The sequence below is a fragment of the Neolamprologus multifasciatus genome, chromosome 2, assembly GCF_963576455.1.
Source record: "Neolamprologus multifasciatus chromosome 2, fNeoMul1.2, whole genome shotgun sequence".
In the NCBI taxonomy this organism is placed as follows: Eukaryota; Metazoa; Chordata; class Actinopteri; order Cichliformes; family Cichlidae; genus Neolamprologus; species Neolamprologus multifasciatus.
The window spans coordinates 23917766-23937358 of record NC_140440.1 but is presented as its reverse complement, the minus strand read 5'-3'; the positions used below and the strand labels follow the sequence as shown (position 1 = coordinate 23937358).

Here is a 19593-nt window from a genome sequence, read left to right as displayed (position 1 = left end):
TTGATACTGTGAAAAATCTTTCGTTCGGAAAGATTAAAAACAATACAGTTTTGACAAAAAGTGTGGTGTTTGCTTTTTACATTTCTCTTTTGCTGCATTTACTTGAAGCGCTTCGCGACTGGGAAATTGCTCGCTAAGTTTTGACCCTTCCAGCCCTCCGTCCGGTATCAAGGCTTCCTCTCCTCTGCGTACTGTGTAAACATGCGGATTAGATACGTTTGTTAAATTGTATGCTTTCGTATTTTCCCGAAAAACATCGAAGCAAAGGCATTTAAAGGGACGTTAGGTTATTCTTAAATAAAATGGAGACCGAAAACCGACCTCAAAAGGTAAGTTAAACAGCCATACTTTAAAGAAGCTACGCTAACCAAGGTTAGCTAACGGTAACATTAGCTAGCTTTAACCTAATTTTCGAGTCGTTTTGCTATCTGTTGGAGTCGAGCTCACTTGGCAACCTTAATAGAAGCAAATTAAAGTGGTTGAATAACAGACGGTTCATCTTAATTCTGTACAATCGTTTTTATTAAATCGCTACTATTAGCATTAGCCATGATGCAGTGCTAAAACATTTACTATAAAGACGTAAAGTTGACGTATGTGGTATCAAGCGGTTACAGTAAGAGACAGCATAAATGTGGCCCTGTGGATGTAAAATTAGGATGAAACTTGAAAATATTTTAAAAATTAGATTTCATTCTTTAATAATTATGATTAGTAAGGAGCTTTTGGGGCAAGAAAACAAGAAATGCATGATGTAGAGAAAGTCACTGACGTCCAACAGTCTGAAAAGGGTTACTAGAGCCAACCGCAGTGAGAGGCATTATAGTGAAACGGAGAAAGCTTGGTGGAGAACCTTCCTAGGTGTGGCTGAACTGTAGGCCTCGCTTCAGTTAAGTTCAGTCTTCATGATTCAACAATAAGAAAGAGACTTCTACTGTAGATGCATGTAGAAATGGATGCTACAAAGCATGACTGCTCATCACTGCCTTTGTTACCTGTTGACAATCAGGTTCTGGCTGCTGAGCTGGGATCAGCTGACACTCCACTTTAACATAACTCTGAGTTGCCAGAAAGTTTATTCTGTTCATCTGAATCATCTTTTTGGGATTCCTGGATGACTTAGCAGGCATCGAGACATCACTCTGGGTTCTTTTCTAGCTTCATGTTAGCATGCTAGCTGTGCAGATGTTTGCAAGTGTTGTGATAGCAGTATAATGCAGTTGATGCAAGATTACCATCGTGCTCCTGTCCTTTTGTGAAATAAAATAAAAATAATGTTCACATTTCCACTTCTGTAAAGTTGTAGACTTCTACACCTTTTCCCTTCTCCCTACGGGAAGTGAAATCGGTCTATTGTAGGGAAGAAAAAGATGTTAAATTGTTCTCACATCCTGACTTTTATCTCTATGGCTTAACGAGAGTGTAATATGGATTAGTGACCATTTGCTTTGATTATAGTAATGCACTTTATGTTTTTATTGACCAGGTTTCACTGTCACGTTTACAAGTGGCTCAGAATGCTGCTGCTCGTCTGCTTACAGGGACACGCAAACACGAGCACATTAATATGTGTTGTTGTTGTTTAATAAGTTGTTAGTAGGTTAGTATAGTAGTGTGATACAATGTAATATGCTTACAATAATGTCTTGTACCCAACACCGCTGACATAGTAGTCGTATACAAGCATATGATTTGAGTGTCTATTGATGTTTAGTAAATATCATTTTATGAAATAAGAGCATGGTTGTTATTTGGATGCTATCAAGAGTCTACCATCATTAGACTGCTTTTATATAATCAGCTTTGTGCTCCATAATGTTCTGTGTGGCAGAGGTTTTATTCAAAGGTCCTGGTTGTATCTGTGGAGAGCCAATATCTCTTAGAGAAAAGCAGAAACACACTAAGGCAGCTGTGTAGCTGATAATATGTAAATTAGCATATGTATATATATTTTCACAGAGATCCCATGACGAGGATGAAAGGACTGGCTCAGAAGGATCGGAGGATGACGACTACGTTCCATATGTTCCAGTCAAAATCAGAAAACAGCAAATGGTGAGTTACTGAACATTGTTCTGATTGAGTTTTATGCAGGTAGTAACTGCCAACTCTTGTTTTCATAGTGGGAAAACATTGACCTTATTGAGTAGATTGGAGAAATTGACTAGATCTGGTTTATCCACATTGACTGCAGTTTTTTTTCTAATAAATAAAACTTCTAAAAATGTGACTTACTCTTTCTCATCACTGCATGTTAACATGTATCAAAATTAAATACATTTATAACTTTTCTGACTTATAGCTACAAAAGATGTTGCGCTTGCGAGGGAAAGCGGTGGATGAAGAACAGAAGGACAGTGGGGAGGAACAGAGGGATGAAGATGAGGCTCTTGGTCCACGCTCCCATATTAGTCTCCTCGACCAGCATCAACACCTCAAGGAAAAGGCAGAAGGTATCTAGTTCAAAGTAGACCCATTCTGTGGTCTGATACTTCTGTGTTTAACTATTCAGTTTTTAACTTGACTACATAAGTTTTTTATGACTTTAACTTGTTTTTATTTTTATACCTCCAGCTCGGAAGGAGTCAGCCAAAGAGAAGCAGCTGAAAGAGGAGGAGAAGATCCTGGAGAGTGTTGCAGAGGGCAGAGGTAAACTAATGTTTTCTGTTTAGCCTTCTTGAATTAGATGTTGGTAGGCATGAGAAAAGTGTGGTAAACTATCTGAATTTGCACAAGTTCTTTTGGCAACTTTCATCTCTCTTCTTCTGTCAGCTCTGATGTCTGTGAAGGAAATGGCCAAAGGTATCATATATGATGATCCTATAAAAACAAGGTAAGCTCCTTATCACAGAATTCCATGTAGTCAGTTTCTCTTTGTAGTTTCTTTTTTAATATTCTTTCAACCCAAATATATTGTATAGCTGGAAAGCACCACGCTACATCCTGAATATGCCAGACACCAGACATGAGCGCGTCAGGAAGAAATTTCACATCCTGGTTGATGGCGACGGCATTCCTGCTCCTATCAAAAGCTTCAGAGAGATGAAGTTTCCACCAGGTGACAGCGGACTCTGCCCAGCACATCAAAAACACTGACTCATGGTTCACAGTGATCATCAACTGACAACAGATCTGTGTTTGTTTTTCCTGCAGCAATTCTGAAAGGTTTGAAAAAGAAGGGAATCATCCACCCAACACCAATTCAAATACAAGGAATCCCAACAGTGTATGTATAAATAGAACACAAAGGCTGTAATGTAAATTCAATTTTTTAAGTACATTTAAAGGAACCCTGTTTGTCTGTAGTCTTTCAGGTAGAGACATGATTGGAATCGCCTTCACTGGATCAGGAAAGACTTTGGTCTTCACTCTGCCGATCATTATGTTCGCGCTGGAGCAAGAGAAAAGACTGCCTTTCTTTAAGAGAGAGGGACCGTATGGACTTATCATCTGTCCTTCAGTAAGAAAAACATAATCAGCACATTTATATCGGTCATATCACGTAAATTTAAATATCTGATAAATGAATTCCTTCATTTCTTAAAATGTACCACTGATGCACATTCATATTTTTTAGACCAAAACTATTACTTTTACTAAAATTACTTACTAATAATATATATTTTTTTAAAAATCTTTTAAAAATAGAATTCAAGATGTTGATTAATGGACATTAAAAAATGTTCACCTTCATTGTGCTGTTCTGGGCTTCAGGGTGAAATCTCAGAGAAAATAGCCTCGTGTGGGGCCACTTTCATGTTTGTACTCTAGGAGTGCTATCTCCTCAAAATCAAATACTCAAAGTGTATATTTCAGCAGCAAAGTCTCTTTCCAGAGGCCTTGCTACTAAAAAGAAACCTTAGCTGAACTATAGCTGAAGATGGTGCTTACTGTCATAGGCAGGTGTAATTCAATGCAAATAAAACAGTGCCTGCAAATAACTCCCAAAGATGACAGTTTGACATTCATAAAAATGATATTTTTGCACCAATGAGGTGATTCCGAAAGAGCTATTAGCGAAAAACCTGACATATCTCGGCATGATGTAAAATACATCCTTGAAAAATTTGAGAAACTGGACAAAGAAAAACATTGAACCACAAAATTCATTTTTCTGTGCAGGAATGTAAGAAAACACTACAATTGGCATCTCAATTTAAAAAAAAAAAAAAAAAAGTAGTTTACAAATGTTTCTGCTTTTTTTGTAAAACTTAAAATTTGGAGATTGCTCATTAACAATAATTATATATTAGCAGTATAAATATCCTTTTGATTAATGAACTTGTGCATACTGCCAAATTGATAAATGATACAGTGGAACCCTAACTTGCGAAATTAATTCGTTCCCGAGGGTCTTTCGTAAGTCGAAAATTTTCGTAAGTCAAAGCACCCATCGGGCCTTTTGAGTGAACGAAGTACAAAGCCAAGGGGATTGTCACATGATTCGGAAGGCCAATCAGAGCCAGCGGATTTTGTTATGCAGGCATTTTGCCGTAACACGGGCAGAAATATTGCCATTAAGTGCCTTTGTAACTTGAATTTTTTGTTAAATGGGGTATTTGTAAGTCGGGGTTCCACTGTAACATAAAATGTAACATAAAAAAATAATGTAGGTAATTACCAATACTGTTAATTAAGGGCAGTTGTGGCATACTATGATCTAAATAGAGGAAACAAAGCCTTTTCAAATATTCATGCACTGTGAATTTTTCGTGCCCTTTGGAAAAGATGACATTAGCTTTGAGAACCTCTGTTTTTCTCATCCCTCTGACTCCTGAATCCTGTGTGTGTTTTATAACCCGGTGTGTTATTGCAGCGAGAGCTGGCGAGGCAGACACATGGCATCATAGAGTATTACTGCAAGCTGCTGGAGGAGGAGGGAGCTCCTCAGCTGCGCACAGCCCTCTGCATCGGAGGAATGTCTGTCAAGGAGCAGATGGAGGTAGTAAAACAGTAAGTACAGCTGAAGGTGTTGTGAAAAAAATTTGGATTTCAACCAGAATTCCCATTTCAGTGTCAAGCAAAAAATTGCACGATTCAGCCCTAACGTTCAGCGAGGAACAAAAAAAGTGGCGGGTTCCTGAATCAATGCTTTAACATACAGCATGCATAAAGCTCAAAAGCATTACTACCTAAACACTGATAGTACTACACTACTACACTTTAAAAAGCCAAAATGTCATGTGATGTTGTGGACTAATTTTCTCTCCAACTCTGTCTTGGTTAAAGCGGCGTCCATATGATGGTTGCTACACCTGGAAGATTGATGGACTTGCTGCAGAAGAAGATGGTGGGTCTGGACATCTGTCGCTACTTGGCTTTGGATGAAGCTGACAGGATGATAGATATGGGTTTTGAAGAAGACATCCGAACCATCTTCTCTTACTTCAAGGTGAGGCAGTCCTTCATGGCTCTAGCTTTTAAATGTTACAGCACTATTGCAGTAGTTTTTCCTCTTCCATTTTTCTGTGTTGTGCTTGCTCTATCCTTCACCAGATAGGTAGCTTTACAAAGCCAGCCTACCAAGGCCAGACAGCATAATGTTTTTTACACTAGAGAACTGAGATTCCTCTGCTTCTCTCAAACATAACAATAAATTCCTTTTTTCTCGTTTCACAAATCCACACCTTGGCAGAGTACAATAGTCTTTTTGTTGTTACTGCTCTCACTAAAGTTCTCCATTCAGTCTGACTTTAACTGCTTTTGAGACATCAGTTTCCAGGTAGTCATAGTACTTTCAGAGGTAATACATTTCTTCATAATATAAGCTCTACTAGCAGTTGCAAAGAAATATGTCTTCCAGTTGATGCTGGATTTTGTATTTTCATGCCAAATTTGTCATGAAAACATTTGCTTTCTGTTTGTTTTTCCTAATCTAGGGTCAAAGACAAACCCTGCTTTTCAGTGCCACTATGCCCAAGAAAATCCAGAACTTTGCCAAGAGTGCACTGGTCAAACCCATTACTATTAACGTGGGCAGAGCAGGAGCTGCCAGCTTGGATGTCATCCAGGTGACTTTATCTTTCGCTAAAATAGTCGTTTGTCTCAGTCACAGATATGGTTTGCCTTCCAAATACATATGTAAAAATATTAATGAAATAAATATTTTTATGTGTGTGCAGGAAGTGGAGTACGTCAAAGAAGAGGCTAAGATGGTGTACCTCTTAGAGTGTCTCCAGAAAACCTCTCCTCCAGTTCGTACTTTCACGTGTTTGACACTTTTATAAAGAGTTCTTATAAAGAATTAAAGCAACACGTCACAAGTCCTTTTTCATTCTGACAGGTGCTGATATTTGCTGAGAAAAAGGCGGATGTAGATGCCATCCATGAGTATCTGCTGCTTAAAGGAGTAGAGGCAGTGGCCATACATGGTGGAAAAGGTATGCAGAGTCTAAATATTTTATTGAAAGCTTTGTCAGAGTGCCAGTTCATTATGTGCACCTTGCTAGTACCATGAAACCTTGGAACCTTTTTCCTTCAGAGCTGCCTTAATTCTTTATGGCAACTTCAACTAGCTACTGGAAACATCCATCAAAGACTCCATATTGACGTGATTGCAATAGCATCACACAATTACTGCTGATATGTCGGCTGCACATCCATGATGTGACTCCCCTGTACTACCACACCTCAAAGGTGCTCTGTTGGATTGCGATCTGGTGACTGTGGGGGCCATTTGAGTTCAGTGAACTCACTGTTATGTTCAAGAAACCAGCTTGAGATAATCTGAGCTTTGCAACCTGGAGCTTTATCCTGCTTGAAGCAGCAAGTAGAAGGTGGATATATTGTGGTCTTAAAGGGAAAGACTTGGTCAGCAGGAATATTTAGGTAGGCTGTGGTGTTTAAATAGTGTTCAGTTGGCACTAAGCGGCCCAAATTGTGCCTCTTTGTGCAACCCCCATTAGCCTGAATTGTTGATATAAGGCAGGATGGCAGCATTCTCTGTAAACCCTAAAGATGGTTGTGTGAGAAAATCCCAGTAAGTCAGCACTTTCGGTACCAGTAAGTATCTCATGTGGAAAGTCATTTACATAATGCTCAGTTTGAAATTCAGCAAGTAATTTTGGCCATGTCTGCATGCCTGACTGCACTGAAATTCTGCCAGGTGTACCTAATCAAGTGGCTGGTAAATGTATTTAGTATGTGCAAAGCCTTATCTTTTAGTTGTTTTGTAGTTGCTCACCATCACCACTAGATGCCATCTTTCTTGCAAATGTCACCTTCATGGTTTCTGCTTCATGGGTTCCGGTGATGCAGAATTGTTTCTGCTTCTTAGAAAATGCTGTTTTTATTGAGATAAATTTCTGTATTTTTCCAGATCAAGAGGAAAGAACAAAAGCCATTGAAGCATTCAAAGAAGGAAAAAAAGATGTGTTAGTGGCCACCGATGTTGCCTCCAAGGGTCTGGATTTCCCAGCTATTCAACATGTAGTGAACTATGACATGCCAGAAGAGATAGAAAACTATGGTAAGAGAATAATATGCATATGGCTTTACCTTCATCACGTATTTGTTAGTTCTTCTAAAATTTCTCAAGCTCATTTGACAAAATGTTCCCGTTTCAGTCCATAGAATAGGAAGAACTGGACGATCGGGCAAAACTGGAATTGCCACAACTTTCATCAATAAAGGCTGCGGTAAGGACACAAACTAAAGATAAAATTAGATTGATTACTAAGGAGGGAGAGTAACCTCTCTGAGAATGCTAGCCAGTGTAAGCCATGCTCTATTTATGTCGCTGACCAAAATAAAAAAGTAACATCACTGTTAAGGTTTGTCCAGTAATTACAGATACTGGATGTCTTTGAAACACCACTGTATGGTTTTAAACATGATAATTTACTCATACAGGCATGGCATAGCTGAAGTGGTGCTGGCTTTTTAATGTGAAATAACTTATTGTAATACATTTAGTTAGGTGGATCAGAGTTTAAGTACAGTTAAAATTTAACCAGTCTATGTGTTTGTTTATAGATGAATCCGTTCTGATGGATCTGAAAGCTCTGCTTGTTGAAGCCAAGCAGAAAGTTCCTCCAGTCCTCCAGGTACTCCAGACCGGAGATGAGACCATGCTGGACATCGGAGGCGAGTTGCCCCACCTCAATAGCTACTCCTTAATCATGTTTTTTGGTTTCTTTTTGAATATTGACTGCCTCGTGTGATATGACTGAAGCCAGTTGCATTCTTTACAATCCTTTCCTTACATCAGATTCTTCTTTCTTTCTTCAGGCGAGAGAGGATGTACATTCTGTGGTGGTCTTGGTCATCGTATTACAGACTGTCCCAAGCTGGAGGCCATGCAGACCAAGCAGGTCACCAACATTGGAAGGAAAGACTACCTGGCTCATAGCTCAATGGACTTCTAAGAGTCTTTCATTAGGGGCAAGATTCTCCAGTGTTGAACAAAACTTGAAAGCATTTCTGAGGAAACTGTACAGCAATGTGTCACATCACCGAAGAAAGGAAGTGGATATTAAAACCCCCCCAACATTGTAGATGAGATGACCGATTGCTTCGCCTTTCTGTCAGTTTTCTCACATTTGTTTTAAACTTTGTAACATAGATTTCTGCAGCTCTGTAAATAAAATCACTATATTTGTTCTTGTTTTTCTTTTGTGTACATTTCTTTTGTCTGTCTTCTGGAAAAAGTGACAGGTGTGGCTGAAGTGTGGTATGGTGAGGAAGTTGCTACAAGATATAGACAAATGCAAAGGGAAGTTGACACAAGACAACAGCAGCACACAACTCATGTCCTTTCTTTTGCAACAGCTAAAATGCAGATCAGAGAGATACTTTATCACACACCAAAGTATGCAAGAAAATAAAGGCTGTTAGTGACGTAAAGGAAACATTTATTCTTGTGGTTAAAGGAACCTAATTTTGACTTCGTTGGCAGTTTCATCTTGACCACAGAGCAGCGACTGGTGTAAGAGACTACAGGCTTTCACAGTCAGCGCTCACAAGCATGGAGGTCATCTTCAAAGAGGGAATGCTGTACCTTCAAGCTGTCAAATTTGGAAAAGTAAGTTTTATAGGCATTCATCACATGTGGAATATATCAACTGTTGTTTCTTACCTGCTAGTTGATCAAAAGACGTTAGTGACTCTAGTAGTAAATCTAATGGAAATGTTTAGTCCGATTTAACTTGTTAAACACTGACATAACCAATAGCTGTATCTCAAAATCATTTTTAGTATTTCATGAAAGTCTAAAACTTTAGTGTATAACCGAGCGCGCTTGCACTCAGATCAGTGTGAGTATTTCATCCTTTAACCCAGTTTGGCAGCAGTAGATTCACAGGAACATTAACCTACATGAAAATGAATAATCCTTCCGCTACATTAAGTAAGAGAAAGGTGAGTGTGAAGCTAAATCTGTTGAATGTTTAAAAAGTCATGCGTGGATATGTGGATAAAGTAGTAAAGATCATATATTTGGTCTTTTATATACTAAACAGCATTAAATATCAATAACCAAGACTTACTATACCTGTGTATCATAGTATTTAAGTCTTACAGCTGTTTTGTATATGTCAGGCTGTGGTTTGTGAACATCCTGGCATCACTGAACAGCGGCTCATTTGTTCTGTGAAAGTGATGGACAGAGGACCATTTCTACTTAAGATCTCCTACAGATAGTAAATAATGATACATATATATGTGTGTGTGTGTGTGTATATATATATATATATATATATATATATATATATATATATATAATGTGTGTGTGTGTGTGTAGCCACTTGGTAGCCACAAAGGAAAGATGCCATTCTTGCTTAATATGTCTTATTACCTCCCACTTATTAATAGTCACTTTTTATCATTTCATCAGAAAACATGGCGGAAAATGTGGACGGTACTTTATAAACCCAGCTCTCAGGGGGTTGGCCGATTGGAGTTCTATACTGTAGCTGACAGCAGCTGTGGTACCGAGCAGAAAAGGATGGGCCGGCAGAAAACACCAGAAAGAAAAGTCGTGCGTCTAATTGACTGTCTCAGTGTCACGTTTGCACCAAAGGAGTCTTGCCCGGCTGGCTGCACAGCCTTCTACCTAAACACCACACAGTCAACCTACATCTTAGCCTCCACATCAAGCCAGGACTGGGTGAATGCCCTCTGTCATCTAGCCTTCCAGGTATCACACATCTCCAATCCTGAACAGTACAAATATGACCTTTCCTTTTATGTCACTGGTTAGGTTTTAATTTTTGGGAAAGGTCAGTAAGGACAGACTGCCCACATCCAGAGACAAGTAGCATAATAAGGAAGTTAATGCAGTATCTGTAACTTCTGTCCCTTTTACTTCTCTAATTCTTGTGCTTGCACAAGCTATGTACCTTCTTGCATCTTACCACTTTAAAGCCATAAAACAGTGATAAGAGGTACTTGTACACTCCATGTAATGTTTACCATGCCACTGTTTACAGAAGGATCCTGGAGAATCAGACAAAGGGGATTTTGAGCAAGGAAATGGCTTGACCATGGCGGACAATGATCTTTACGCATCTTGGAAAAGCGGTAATGCAAGCACGTCTACACATGATAAGTGATCAGGCACAAGAAATTGAAAACAAATAAAAATGTGCAGGTCTTATTTCTGTTGCTTGTCTATTCGTCCTACACACACCTGTTGAACTCTGTGTACTGGTTAATAAGAGAGTGTGTGAAAACTACTAGTCTTAGAAGATGGGGTAAGAAAAAGGGGAAGGTTTGTGTAATTTTTTCCCCGAAGATACAAGGAACTATTTTAGACTTTTCTTTATTTTACTAATATTTCACTAGCAGGTACTATTCACACCCAGGTTGAAAGAGCCAGTGTGGCTATTTACATCCAGGAGCATGGCACAGAGAAGCAATCAGGTGTCCATAGTAATGTTATTTACACACAGGAACACGTTGCCAGAATTTCTGATACAAGTATTAACTCAAGATTATTGTTGTGAAAGGGTCTATTTTAATTAAAATAACACACCTATGCCACTTTATCACATGTTTTGAGAAACCTTGTTTCAAAGTCAGGATATAATAGCTAGAAATTACATTTGTTGCTTTTACTTCCAAATTCCCCATTAATAAGCATAACTATAGAGCTATGACTATAGAGCTAAAAGTATGGCGTTTGACTCCTTCGTCAATGCCAACCTCCTCCAGCAATCAGCTTGCATTTTACTGGTGTTTCATTTTAGCCCGTTTTTGCTACACTGCTAATAGATTTGAAAAGTTACATTACAAAAATACTTCGACTCACTCCCCAGTTATAAATGTGGCCAGCTGTTTCTTTATCAGGGTTTTATTGCGGTGTAGTAGCTCACATTAAATTTTCAAAGGCTTTAATGAGCTTACACAACTTAACAACCTGTGCCACTTTATCGCATGTTTTGAGGAAGGTACTTGCAGGGTTGGGGTTTTTTTTGTTTGTTTTGTTTTTAAGCAGGAAGTAGACTTGTAGTCAAGACCGCCTAATCCGAGACCAAGACAAGACCAAGACCAGAGGGTATCGAGACCAAGACAAGACCAAGACCAGAGGGTATCGAGACCAAGACAAGACCGAGACCAAGACCGAGACGAAGACAAGACCAAGACCAAGACCGAGACGAGACGAGACCAAGACCAAGACCGAGACAAAAAAAGTCTTTAAACTGCAGCCAGATGCTGCTTCGTTTACGGGTCTCGGGCATATTTATGTGTTTTTGCTTTCGCACAGCCCTCCTCACCGCTGTCTACTGTCTCACTCACTCACTGAAAGGACTGACGCATGCTCCACTTGACTGTTGCGTCTCTCACCCTCTCTGTTTTTCACATAATGATATTATCCTATATCCTCGCATGTGATTGGCCACAATATGGAGGGATTGGAGCGTAGCTGAGCCACTGTGTGAGAGCTGAGCAGCCAAAGGAAATTAAGTGGGGGTAGAAATGACTGAAAGATTATTAGGCTCTGTTTTGAGCTTTGTTCAAAAAAGAATGACTTCATATGTATATATACAGTATATATATATATATATATAGTTTTTTAATTAAGCAGCAAGGCAGAACAAAGTCGGGCCTGTATCAAGACACAGGGACTAAACCCCAATTCAACCAGACCCAGAACTGATCCAGAATTAAAACAGGACTACAACAGTAACCAAGACAGAACCAGAATCAGAACTAGATGATAGCAGCACTAAAAATCATCTTAGACCTGCACTACACTTATTTTTTAATTCTACCAAAGTACACTATTTAGATTCTGAAAAGTTTATATAATTATTCAGCCTTGTTGAGTAAACAAGCCTGCATAACTTAATAAATATAGAATTTTAAAAGTAACAAACGCTATCTAAAAAGATACAATAGGTACGAGATACATGTTCTGATGAGTTTTTGGCAAACAACCATTTGACTAACTTGTGTGTCTCACCTGCTCTTGTTCCATCTCTGTTCTGTCGTCATTTTCGTCGTCTCTCTCCCTCTCTATTCCTCTCTCTCCCTCTTTGTGCTGACAATCAAGCCAAACACAAATATACAGTGGAAACCAGATATTTACATACTCTTCAGATAAAAACACAAACACTTTTTAATTGTAACATCAAATCAGACTAAATGTTTCTTTTTTTAAATTGATAAATATAAAAAACATATTTGTTAACTTTAAGAGTAAAGAGAGAAACTGTCTGTATTTCTTAATTGTAAATGGCACCAAATTGTATTCAAAATTGAGCCACACTTATGGAGCTCCACAATTCTTTTCCAGAATTCTTTTCCAGGTGTTTTGGTTGACAGCTCTTGATTTTTCAAAGAAACTTTCCCATTTCAAAGAAACAGGCTCTGTGTTTTGCCTTATATGCATCCACAGCTGTGCCACCAATTTACCCACATGGACTCTACTAACCAATCAGAAGCTTCTTAAGCTCAGAATGGAATCATCTGGAGTTTTCTTAATTAATCTTAATTAACAATAAACTTAGTGTATATGTACTCCTACATTTGATGAAAGTGATTAAAATAGACAGCTCCCTCTTTTTATTCTGACATTTAACTAATTCAAAAGACATTACAACATTTATTTATCTAAAACAAAAGTTTACTCTAAATTGATGTTTAACAGTAAAAAAAAAGGTTTTATGTTTTCTCCCTAAAGTGTATGTAAATATCTGGTTTCAACTGTGAATATACTGCTGTGTATTGAAATTCCTCTTGTTTTGCATAGATATACTGAACATACAACAACAACATACAAAGCATAATATATAAAATAACATCTACCTGAGTTTTTTCTTTGAAAGAAGCTCCTTATGTCCATTGTTGTGTTCATCAGTACACAACTGAAACCGATTTAGAGAGTTTGTTTAGCCGTGGAGGGTAACAACTGAAAATATGAGATGTAAGCTAAGACTCTCTAAACAAAATCAGCATTGTCGTTCGGCTTTTTATTTATCCATTTGTTGATTCACTTGAAGAGTAAGTAACGCAACCAAGTGATCAGTTTGATATCAATCTTTTGTGATACACCGTCATATTTACATTATTAGTTCAGTACGAATGATTTCCGTTGGTACCTGGTCAAACTTAAGCTCTCCTCTGCAGCAAACTCGCAGGCAGCAGCTTCTCCCCCCTCGCTCACATGGGTGCTGTGCTCAGTCGCCTAGTGCCAAAGCTCGGATCATACCAAAATCAGGGGGAATTTAGGACGGTGCGCTCTGTGCTTCGTGTGTTGTTTTTGTTTTATACAGTTGTCAGTCAGGCATCTAACAAACAAATTACACTCCAAAAAACCCCATGCTTCAGAAAAAATGACCCGGGCTTAAGCCCAGTAAGACACCCCCCGCTCCGCTGATGGTTGACTCCAAATCTCCCGAACACTATGGTCGTGTCCAAATTCATGGGCTGCATCCTCCTGAGGACCCGGCCTTCGCGGTCTATGTGGGCCGGGTCCTCAGGAGGTCGGGTAGGCCGGAAGTAAACGGCTATGGAATTGGACGGTCTAGCCTTCTCGATCTACTCCCGCCCTTAATTCAGAGTATTTCCGGTTGTCAGCGCCACGGCACGAAAATCGAAAATGGACCCCGAAATCTTTCTCCGTTTTTTGTGTTCATTTTTAATTATTAACGAGCTAACCCACATTCTCGCCTGAAAATATGTTTAAAGTTTATTTTGTGGCCCAGAAAGATTAATAAGAGTAATTTTAAAACTTAGTAGCGGCCGCCATTGCCGGAAACTGGAGCTTGGCTGGGCCGCGCTATGAATTCTGGGATATGGTGGGCCAAGAAGGACACACCCGACCCATCCTTCAAATTCGGGGAAAAGGAGGACGCATTTGTCGGCTGCATTCGGAGGAGTCTACGAATTTGGACAGCCTTCGGCGCGTCGCTGTGACGTAATCGGTCTACAAATGCGGCCTCAGGAGGATGCAGCCCATGAATTTGGACACAACCTATGTCGATTTGAGAGCGCAAGACCGAGACAGCGAGACCAAGACCGAGACCAAGACAAAAGTCCGTCGAGACCAAGACCGAGACAAAAGTCCGTCGAGACCAAGACCGAGACCAAGACAAAAGTCTGTCGAGACCAAGACGAGACCAAGACCACGTAAAAGTGGTCTCGAGACCGGTCTCGAGACCAAGACCGGTCTCGAGACATCCAACTCTAGCAGGAAGTGATATAAATGAAAAGGTAAACAACCCCTGCGAGGGCAGTTATGTTCTAAAAATGATGAATACATTTGCGTCGTCCCCACCAAGCTCAGCATCACTGCACATCCCTCAAATATACGTCAGACAGGTTAAGAAACGCACCACAAGGGTTCATCGTAAGCAAAACCACAGCTTAAGACCAACTTCCTGTTTCAAAGGCAGCCCGCTTTACCCAGTGTTTTTGCCTTCCCACAGATTTTACAAGCACTAACAATAGATCACCTTCAAACAAATCCTTTAACTGTCTGTCTGACTCTCTGATCAGTGACGTTTCTTCCGGTTTCCAACACTGTAGCAAAATTACTCAGCTGACGTCAGCAGGTAACTTGGTGACTGAAGTGCTTCCACAACCAAAGGATATAATGGGCGATAATTTGATTTATTATTATTACTTGTAAATTCCCCATTAATAAGCCTAAACCTGTGAGTATATTATAATAAAAAAGAGATATTTCAGTAGGATAAGCAGAGAACAAAATGGATGGAAATATTTCACAGCATCATAAATTCAAGACATCAGCAGAAATTCCCTATATATATGGGAGCGGGCGCTACAGCCGCTAATTTATTCAAACATGAAAGCCAGAATGTATCAGCGTCAGCAAGCTCTGACTTATACAAATGCATTTCTCTTCATTTCCTAATGGATTACACTTCTCAACAATCCAGAAAAGCCAGCCTCACCGAGAGATTAGTAGAAGGCAAGCATTTTTAAATCAGATTTTTCAAAATTAAAAAATATATTTGGTGTGCATTTATTTCCTGTGCTGCTCAGACCTCTTGTGGGGGGGAAAAAACGCAACCCTTTGTGTGTAGTTGCGAAACACTAACCCTTGTGTGATGTCATGTGTTCCTGTCTTTAGAGCTGACGCTTCCTCCAAACCAGTACCAAGTAACCATCCAGAGCACAGAGGCATCTAAGAGTTGCAAGCTGTCTGGGAAGTACCTGGTCTCCATAGAAGGGGAGGCAATAGAGCTGCTGGACATGAGAACTCGTTACATCATCTTCGACTGGCCATACAAGCTCCTACGCAAATTTGGTCAGATTGAGGTAAAGCACTAGATGTTGTGCAGTCCCTGTGCTGATGATAAACCAGGTATTCCAATGGGTTTATTTAGAATTTCTCAAAGGGAAAAGCTTTGTAAAACACACTCATTGACTTTCGTGCCAAGAGTTGGAAGAAAAAAATTACTACCACTCTGTTTGTACTCTAAATATGAAGCGACAGCCAGCAGCTTGTTAGCCCAGAAACGAAGGAAAACAGCTACTCTGGCTTTGTTCAAAGGCAGCAAAATCTCTAAAGCTCACTAATTAACATGCTGCTACTCGTTTGTTTATTCTGCTGCTGCAAAAAAAATAAAAATTTAAAGCTGAAGTATTGCATATCTTATAAAATGGCAAATGTATTTCCTAACATGAGCATCTTTGGCTGTGATTGCAGGGGGGATTCAGCATCGAAGCAGGCCGTCGCTGCAAGTCGGGACAAGGCGTGTTCATGTTTCTGACCCAGCATGGTCCCCAGATCTTTCAGACTATATCTAAGCAGTGCACAGTGGAGAGGAATACAGCCGTGCAGCCTCCCAGTGCCAACAGAAGATCACTAATTGACCCGTTTCCTGCTCCCCCGCCTGCCACAGCTCACTCTTTCGTCGACCCTTCCATCTACAGTTTTCCAGATATTTCAGCCGACACAGAGGACAAGTTTACCGGCGATTACCCCATTTATGACGACCCTGTGCAGCAGATAAAACAGCTATCACTCAAGCCTCCTCTCTTGGGTAGCAACGAGGCTGTGGCAGAGGAATTTGAGGATGAGGATGAGCAGGAATGGTGCTATTCCCTGGAGGCTCTAAATCTGGATAACAATATTGAGGACAGCATTTACTGCAACTTACCGAGAGGCACGCCTCCTTTGATGAGAACAGCCGAGGCAGATAATTCAGATTGCATTTATTCAGGGATAAAAAAAGTCAATTCTCTGACAAACCTCCAGCAGGAGCCTTCCTATCCCCCCTTACCATTGCCTGTACCCCCACCTCCTCCTTTATCATCCACTTACTCCTTAGCCAAACCCCAAAACCAGCATGCGCTCCCTGTGAATAACTCCTTCCAGCCAGAATACAATACACAAGCAGACTACGATGAAGACGATTTGAATGAGACTGAGGAGGCCAATAGCTCCTCTGCTCAAGTTACCCCCTCAGAGGTGCCTGGCAGTTTTAAACACAGGCTGGCAGAAATCATTTCTAAGGACTTGGCAAAGTTCCAGCCTCCTCTTCCCTACGGAGCAAGCAGCCTCACATTTTCTCAGTAGACTATCAGTTAACAGACAGACTAGACAGGACAATTTTATCTGTGATAAATTGTCATAAAACACAATTAGTTTCTTTACTTCTATAAAATCCCCTCCACTGGGAACATGCAGTTAGGCATTCTGGCTCACAAGTGTTTGATTGTTTTTGCAGCTTGTTATATGAAAGATGCATCTGGAATACTTTTTAATCTGCAAATGCTGTTGCCAAAAAGAGAGATTTATTTTGTTTTCTTCTGCGGGAATGCTAGGCGAATACCTTTAATGTGACATTAACTGAGAAGTTGGGCGAGCATTTGCCCGCACTGTTTCATAATGGGAAAGCTGGGAGAGAAAACAAACGACCTCGCCTTGTTATGTTTAATGCGTTACACATCATCTTCATTATCATCGTCTCTGGAATCAGTTTGGTTTCTTAAGCAGAGTCAGGAGGGATTTGTCACATCAACTGTCAGTATCTGTAAAACAGAGTGGAAAAACCAATAACCCACATTGTGTTTTGCTGTAATTACTGCATGTGTTTGTTGACAATGTCCATATAAAAACCACTTAAAAAGCACACTCTTATGTTAAGTATATCTTTATTGTACCAAAAGAGCCATCATAAAATACGCTATACATAAATAGAAAAATACTTGTTTATTGTTTGTTTGTTTGTTTTATTTGACAAATGTCACTAATGAAACTGGAAATGTGTCTAGTAATGGTTCAGAGTATAAAGTGCATAAAAAGGGCCTGCAAGAGTCCATCACATCCAAGCAGGTTTTTCTGAGTTTTACCTGTACTTTTACCTGTACAGGTAGTGCAGCATCTCAACTATTATTAAAAACAGGACTTTATGCTGTGAGAGCGTCTCTGCTGGTCAGCTGATATCTTCTGCCTTGTAAAGAGCTGCAAACAAGTTAAAAGTCAGTGGCACTGACTTTCTGCCACGGTTTCCCGCTTTGACCCTCCTCTGCGTCACTGAGATGTGAATATTCCCCATCGCTGCTGCTGGAACAAGTGCCCGATTTATTTGATTCCATGTCAGATGCAGGTCCAAGTAAAATCAGATGACCGATAGATGCGGAGGGGTCTCGCTGCTCTCCGGTCAGAGGTTTCGGGGACTGTGCAGCGGCTGCTGGCAGCAGAGAGTGAATCAGGCTCCTCCTGGAGGTCTTGTCTCCAGAGCCTGCACGAGGACTCCTGCACTCTGGGTGAACCACGCCGGCCAGGAGCTCAGACAGCTCTGTGATGTAAATCTGCGCCATCTGGAGGGTGTCGTATTTGGATAACTTTTTCTCGTTTTCCAGGGAGGGGATGACACTCCTGAGCTCGTCAAACGCTTTGTTCAACCCGTGCATCCTCCTCCTCTCCCTGGCGTTGGCCGCCACACGCCTGTGTCTCTGAGGGCCGAAGTGGCTCGTCTTGCATCCATCTGGCGCCTTAGCAGGGTCTGTCTCTGTCATGCCTTTGGTGGTAACGCGGTCAGTGAATTCGGTCACTGGCACAAGTTTCTCCCGCGAGATGCCCGCTGCCTCTGCAGCCGCGTGTGCGTCCCTAATTGAGAGCGCACGGATTGAAGTGGAGGAAATCCAGGCTTTGGAGCTGATGTGGGCCAGGTTGTGCTGCTGCTGGTGATGCTGCTGCAGCAGAGTGAAGTCCTCTGGGTACTCCGACCAGCTCGAAAGTTCTGCTTTTGCAGCCATCACTGCAGTGTCCTGATGTGGTCGTGCACGGCAGGATATAAAGGTCGCACTTTCGCTTCAGCCGGTGCTCGAGTCTCTGGAGTGGTTTGCGCTGCGCCTACAATTTATACAGCCTCCCCTGTAGTCACCTTGGTGTCACTCCCAGCCCGCAAACAGCCCTGACAGCACTGTAGCCTCAGGAGGCAGCAGCCAATCGCACAATCCCCTCTGACCCTGTCTGTCAAAGAACAATTAGACAAAGCTCGACTTTTTCTCCTATTGTGCATTGTAACTCAATCACGACCTTGTTATCCCTAAAAAGAGACGAGTATTAATCGTTTAAGAGCGTGCAATAGCCGACCTATGCTCTACCTAACGAAGCTCACCCTACTCATGAATGAAAATGTATAGAGAATGAATGATTATGTAATAAATTAAGTTATAGTCTATATTATATGTCTATATTAATAAACGCGAGCTTGTATGGGAAAAAGTTTGTCTTCTTTTTAATTACACAAGTGTGTTAGTCATATTTCTATAGTAAGTATGTATTTTTCTATAAAGTAGCATTCATCATCATCATCGTCATCATCATCCTTTCCATGGAAAATGCATTTCGGCCTCTTTCTCGCGAGCGCAGTAACCGACTCGTGATTGGTTCTGACCCGCTGAGAGCTGTGGTTGTGGAAAACAAACGTCCAAGTTTGTTCTCAAACAAACAGTAAACGGCGCCCAATCATTCATTATTTGCAGAAGAATAATAAAACTAACAGGTGTGAGACAAGGATCGAGACACACCTATAGCTGAGGCGCAATAACTGATAAGTTGTCTGAAGGCGATTTATGAACCATTAAGAAAAGTTGGAAAGAAAAAAAAACACTCCGTCATTTATTATTTATTGCTGTTATTTTTTGCCGTTGTTGTCGTTACAAGATTAA

General features: G+C 40.5%; 3 protein-coding genes across 4 annotated transcripts; 2 read left to right on the top strand and 1 right to left on the bottom strand.

Moving 5' to 3' along the window:
• The first annotated feature begins 85 nt into the window (after positions 1-85).
• Positions 86-8600, top strand: ddx41 (DEAD (Asp-Glu-Ala-Asp) box polypeptide 41). Its single transcript, XM_085180400.1, has 17 exons — positions 86-329; positions 1960-2055; positions 2303-2453; positions 2575-2649; positions 2773-2833; positions 2922-3058; positions 3154-3226; positions 3307-3460; positions 4817-4953; positions 5230-5392; positions 5880-6011; positions 6123-6194; positions 6284-6380; positions 7319-7468; positions 7566-7637; positions 7975-8085; positions 8230-8600. The coding sequence occupies exons 1-17, from the start codon at positions 303-305 to the stop codon at positions 8364-8366; spliced, it is 1845 nt and encodes a 614-aa protein (XP_085036526.1). The 5' UTR covers positions 86-302; the 3' UTR covers positions 8367-8600.
• Positions 8601-8713: 113 nt separating this feature from the next.
• On the top strand, positions 8714-17612 carry dok3 (docking protein 3). 2 transcript variants are annotated; one of them, XM_085180420.1, is made up of 5 exons: positions 8714-9022; positions 9833-10135; positions 10428-10518; positions 15539-15726; positions 16118-17612. In XM_085180420.1, exons 1-5 carry the CDS (start codon positions 8966-8968, stop codon positions 16988-16990), a joined length of 1512 nt encoding a protein of 503 aa, XP_085036546.1. In that variant the 5' UTR covers positions 8714-8965; the 3' UTR covers positions 16991-17612. The 2 variants fall into 2 exon arrangements, with proteins under 2 accessions (XP_085036546.1, XP_085036538.1); XM_085180412.1 differs by lacking the exon at positions 8714-9022 and having other exon boundaries at positions 9727-10135.
• A 277-nt stretch (positions 17613-17889) lies between these two features.
• On the bottom strand, positions 17890-18675 carry atoh1b (atonal bHLH transcription factor 1b). Its single transcript, XM_085180451.1, has one exon. It carries the CDS (start codon positions 18673-18675, stop codon positions 17890-17892), a length of 786 nt encoding a protein of 261 aa, XP_085036577.1.
• Positions 18676-19593: the final 918 nt, after the last annotated feature.

Bases quoted from the DNA above. Each gene is read 5' to 3' on its own strand.
- ddx41 (XM_085180400.1), top strand. From the start codon at position 303: ATGGAGACCGAAAACCGACCTCAAAAG. The intron at 7,638-7,974 runs GTAAGGACACAA...GTTTGTTTATAG, and splicing joins TTTCATCAATAAAGGCTGCG to ATGAATCCGTTCTGATGGAT. The intron at 8,086-8,229 runs GCGAGTTGCCCC...TTCTTTCTTCAG, and splicing joins GACCATGCTGGACATCGGAG to GCGAGAGAGGATGTACATTC.
- dok3 (XM_085180412.1), top strand. From the start codon at position 9,764: ATGCCATTCTTGCTTAATATGTCTTATTACCTCCCACTTATTAATAGT. The intron at 10,136-10,427 runs GTATCACACATC...CACTGTTTACAG, and splicing joins TCTGTCATCTAGCCTTCCAG to AAGGATCCTGGAGAATCAGA. The intron at 15,727-16,117 runs GTAAAGCACTAG...CTGTGATTGCAG, and splicing joins GCAAATTTGGTCAGATTGAG to GGGGGATTCAGCATCGAAGC.
- atoh1b (XM_085180451.1), bottom strand. From the start codon at position 18,675: ATGGCTGCAAAAGCAGAACTTTCGAGCTGGTCGGAGTACCCAGAGGAC.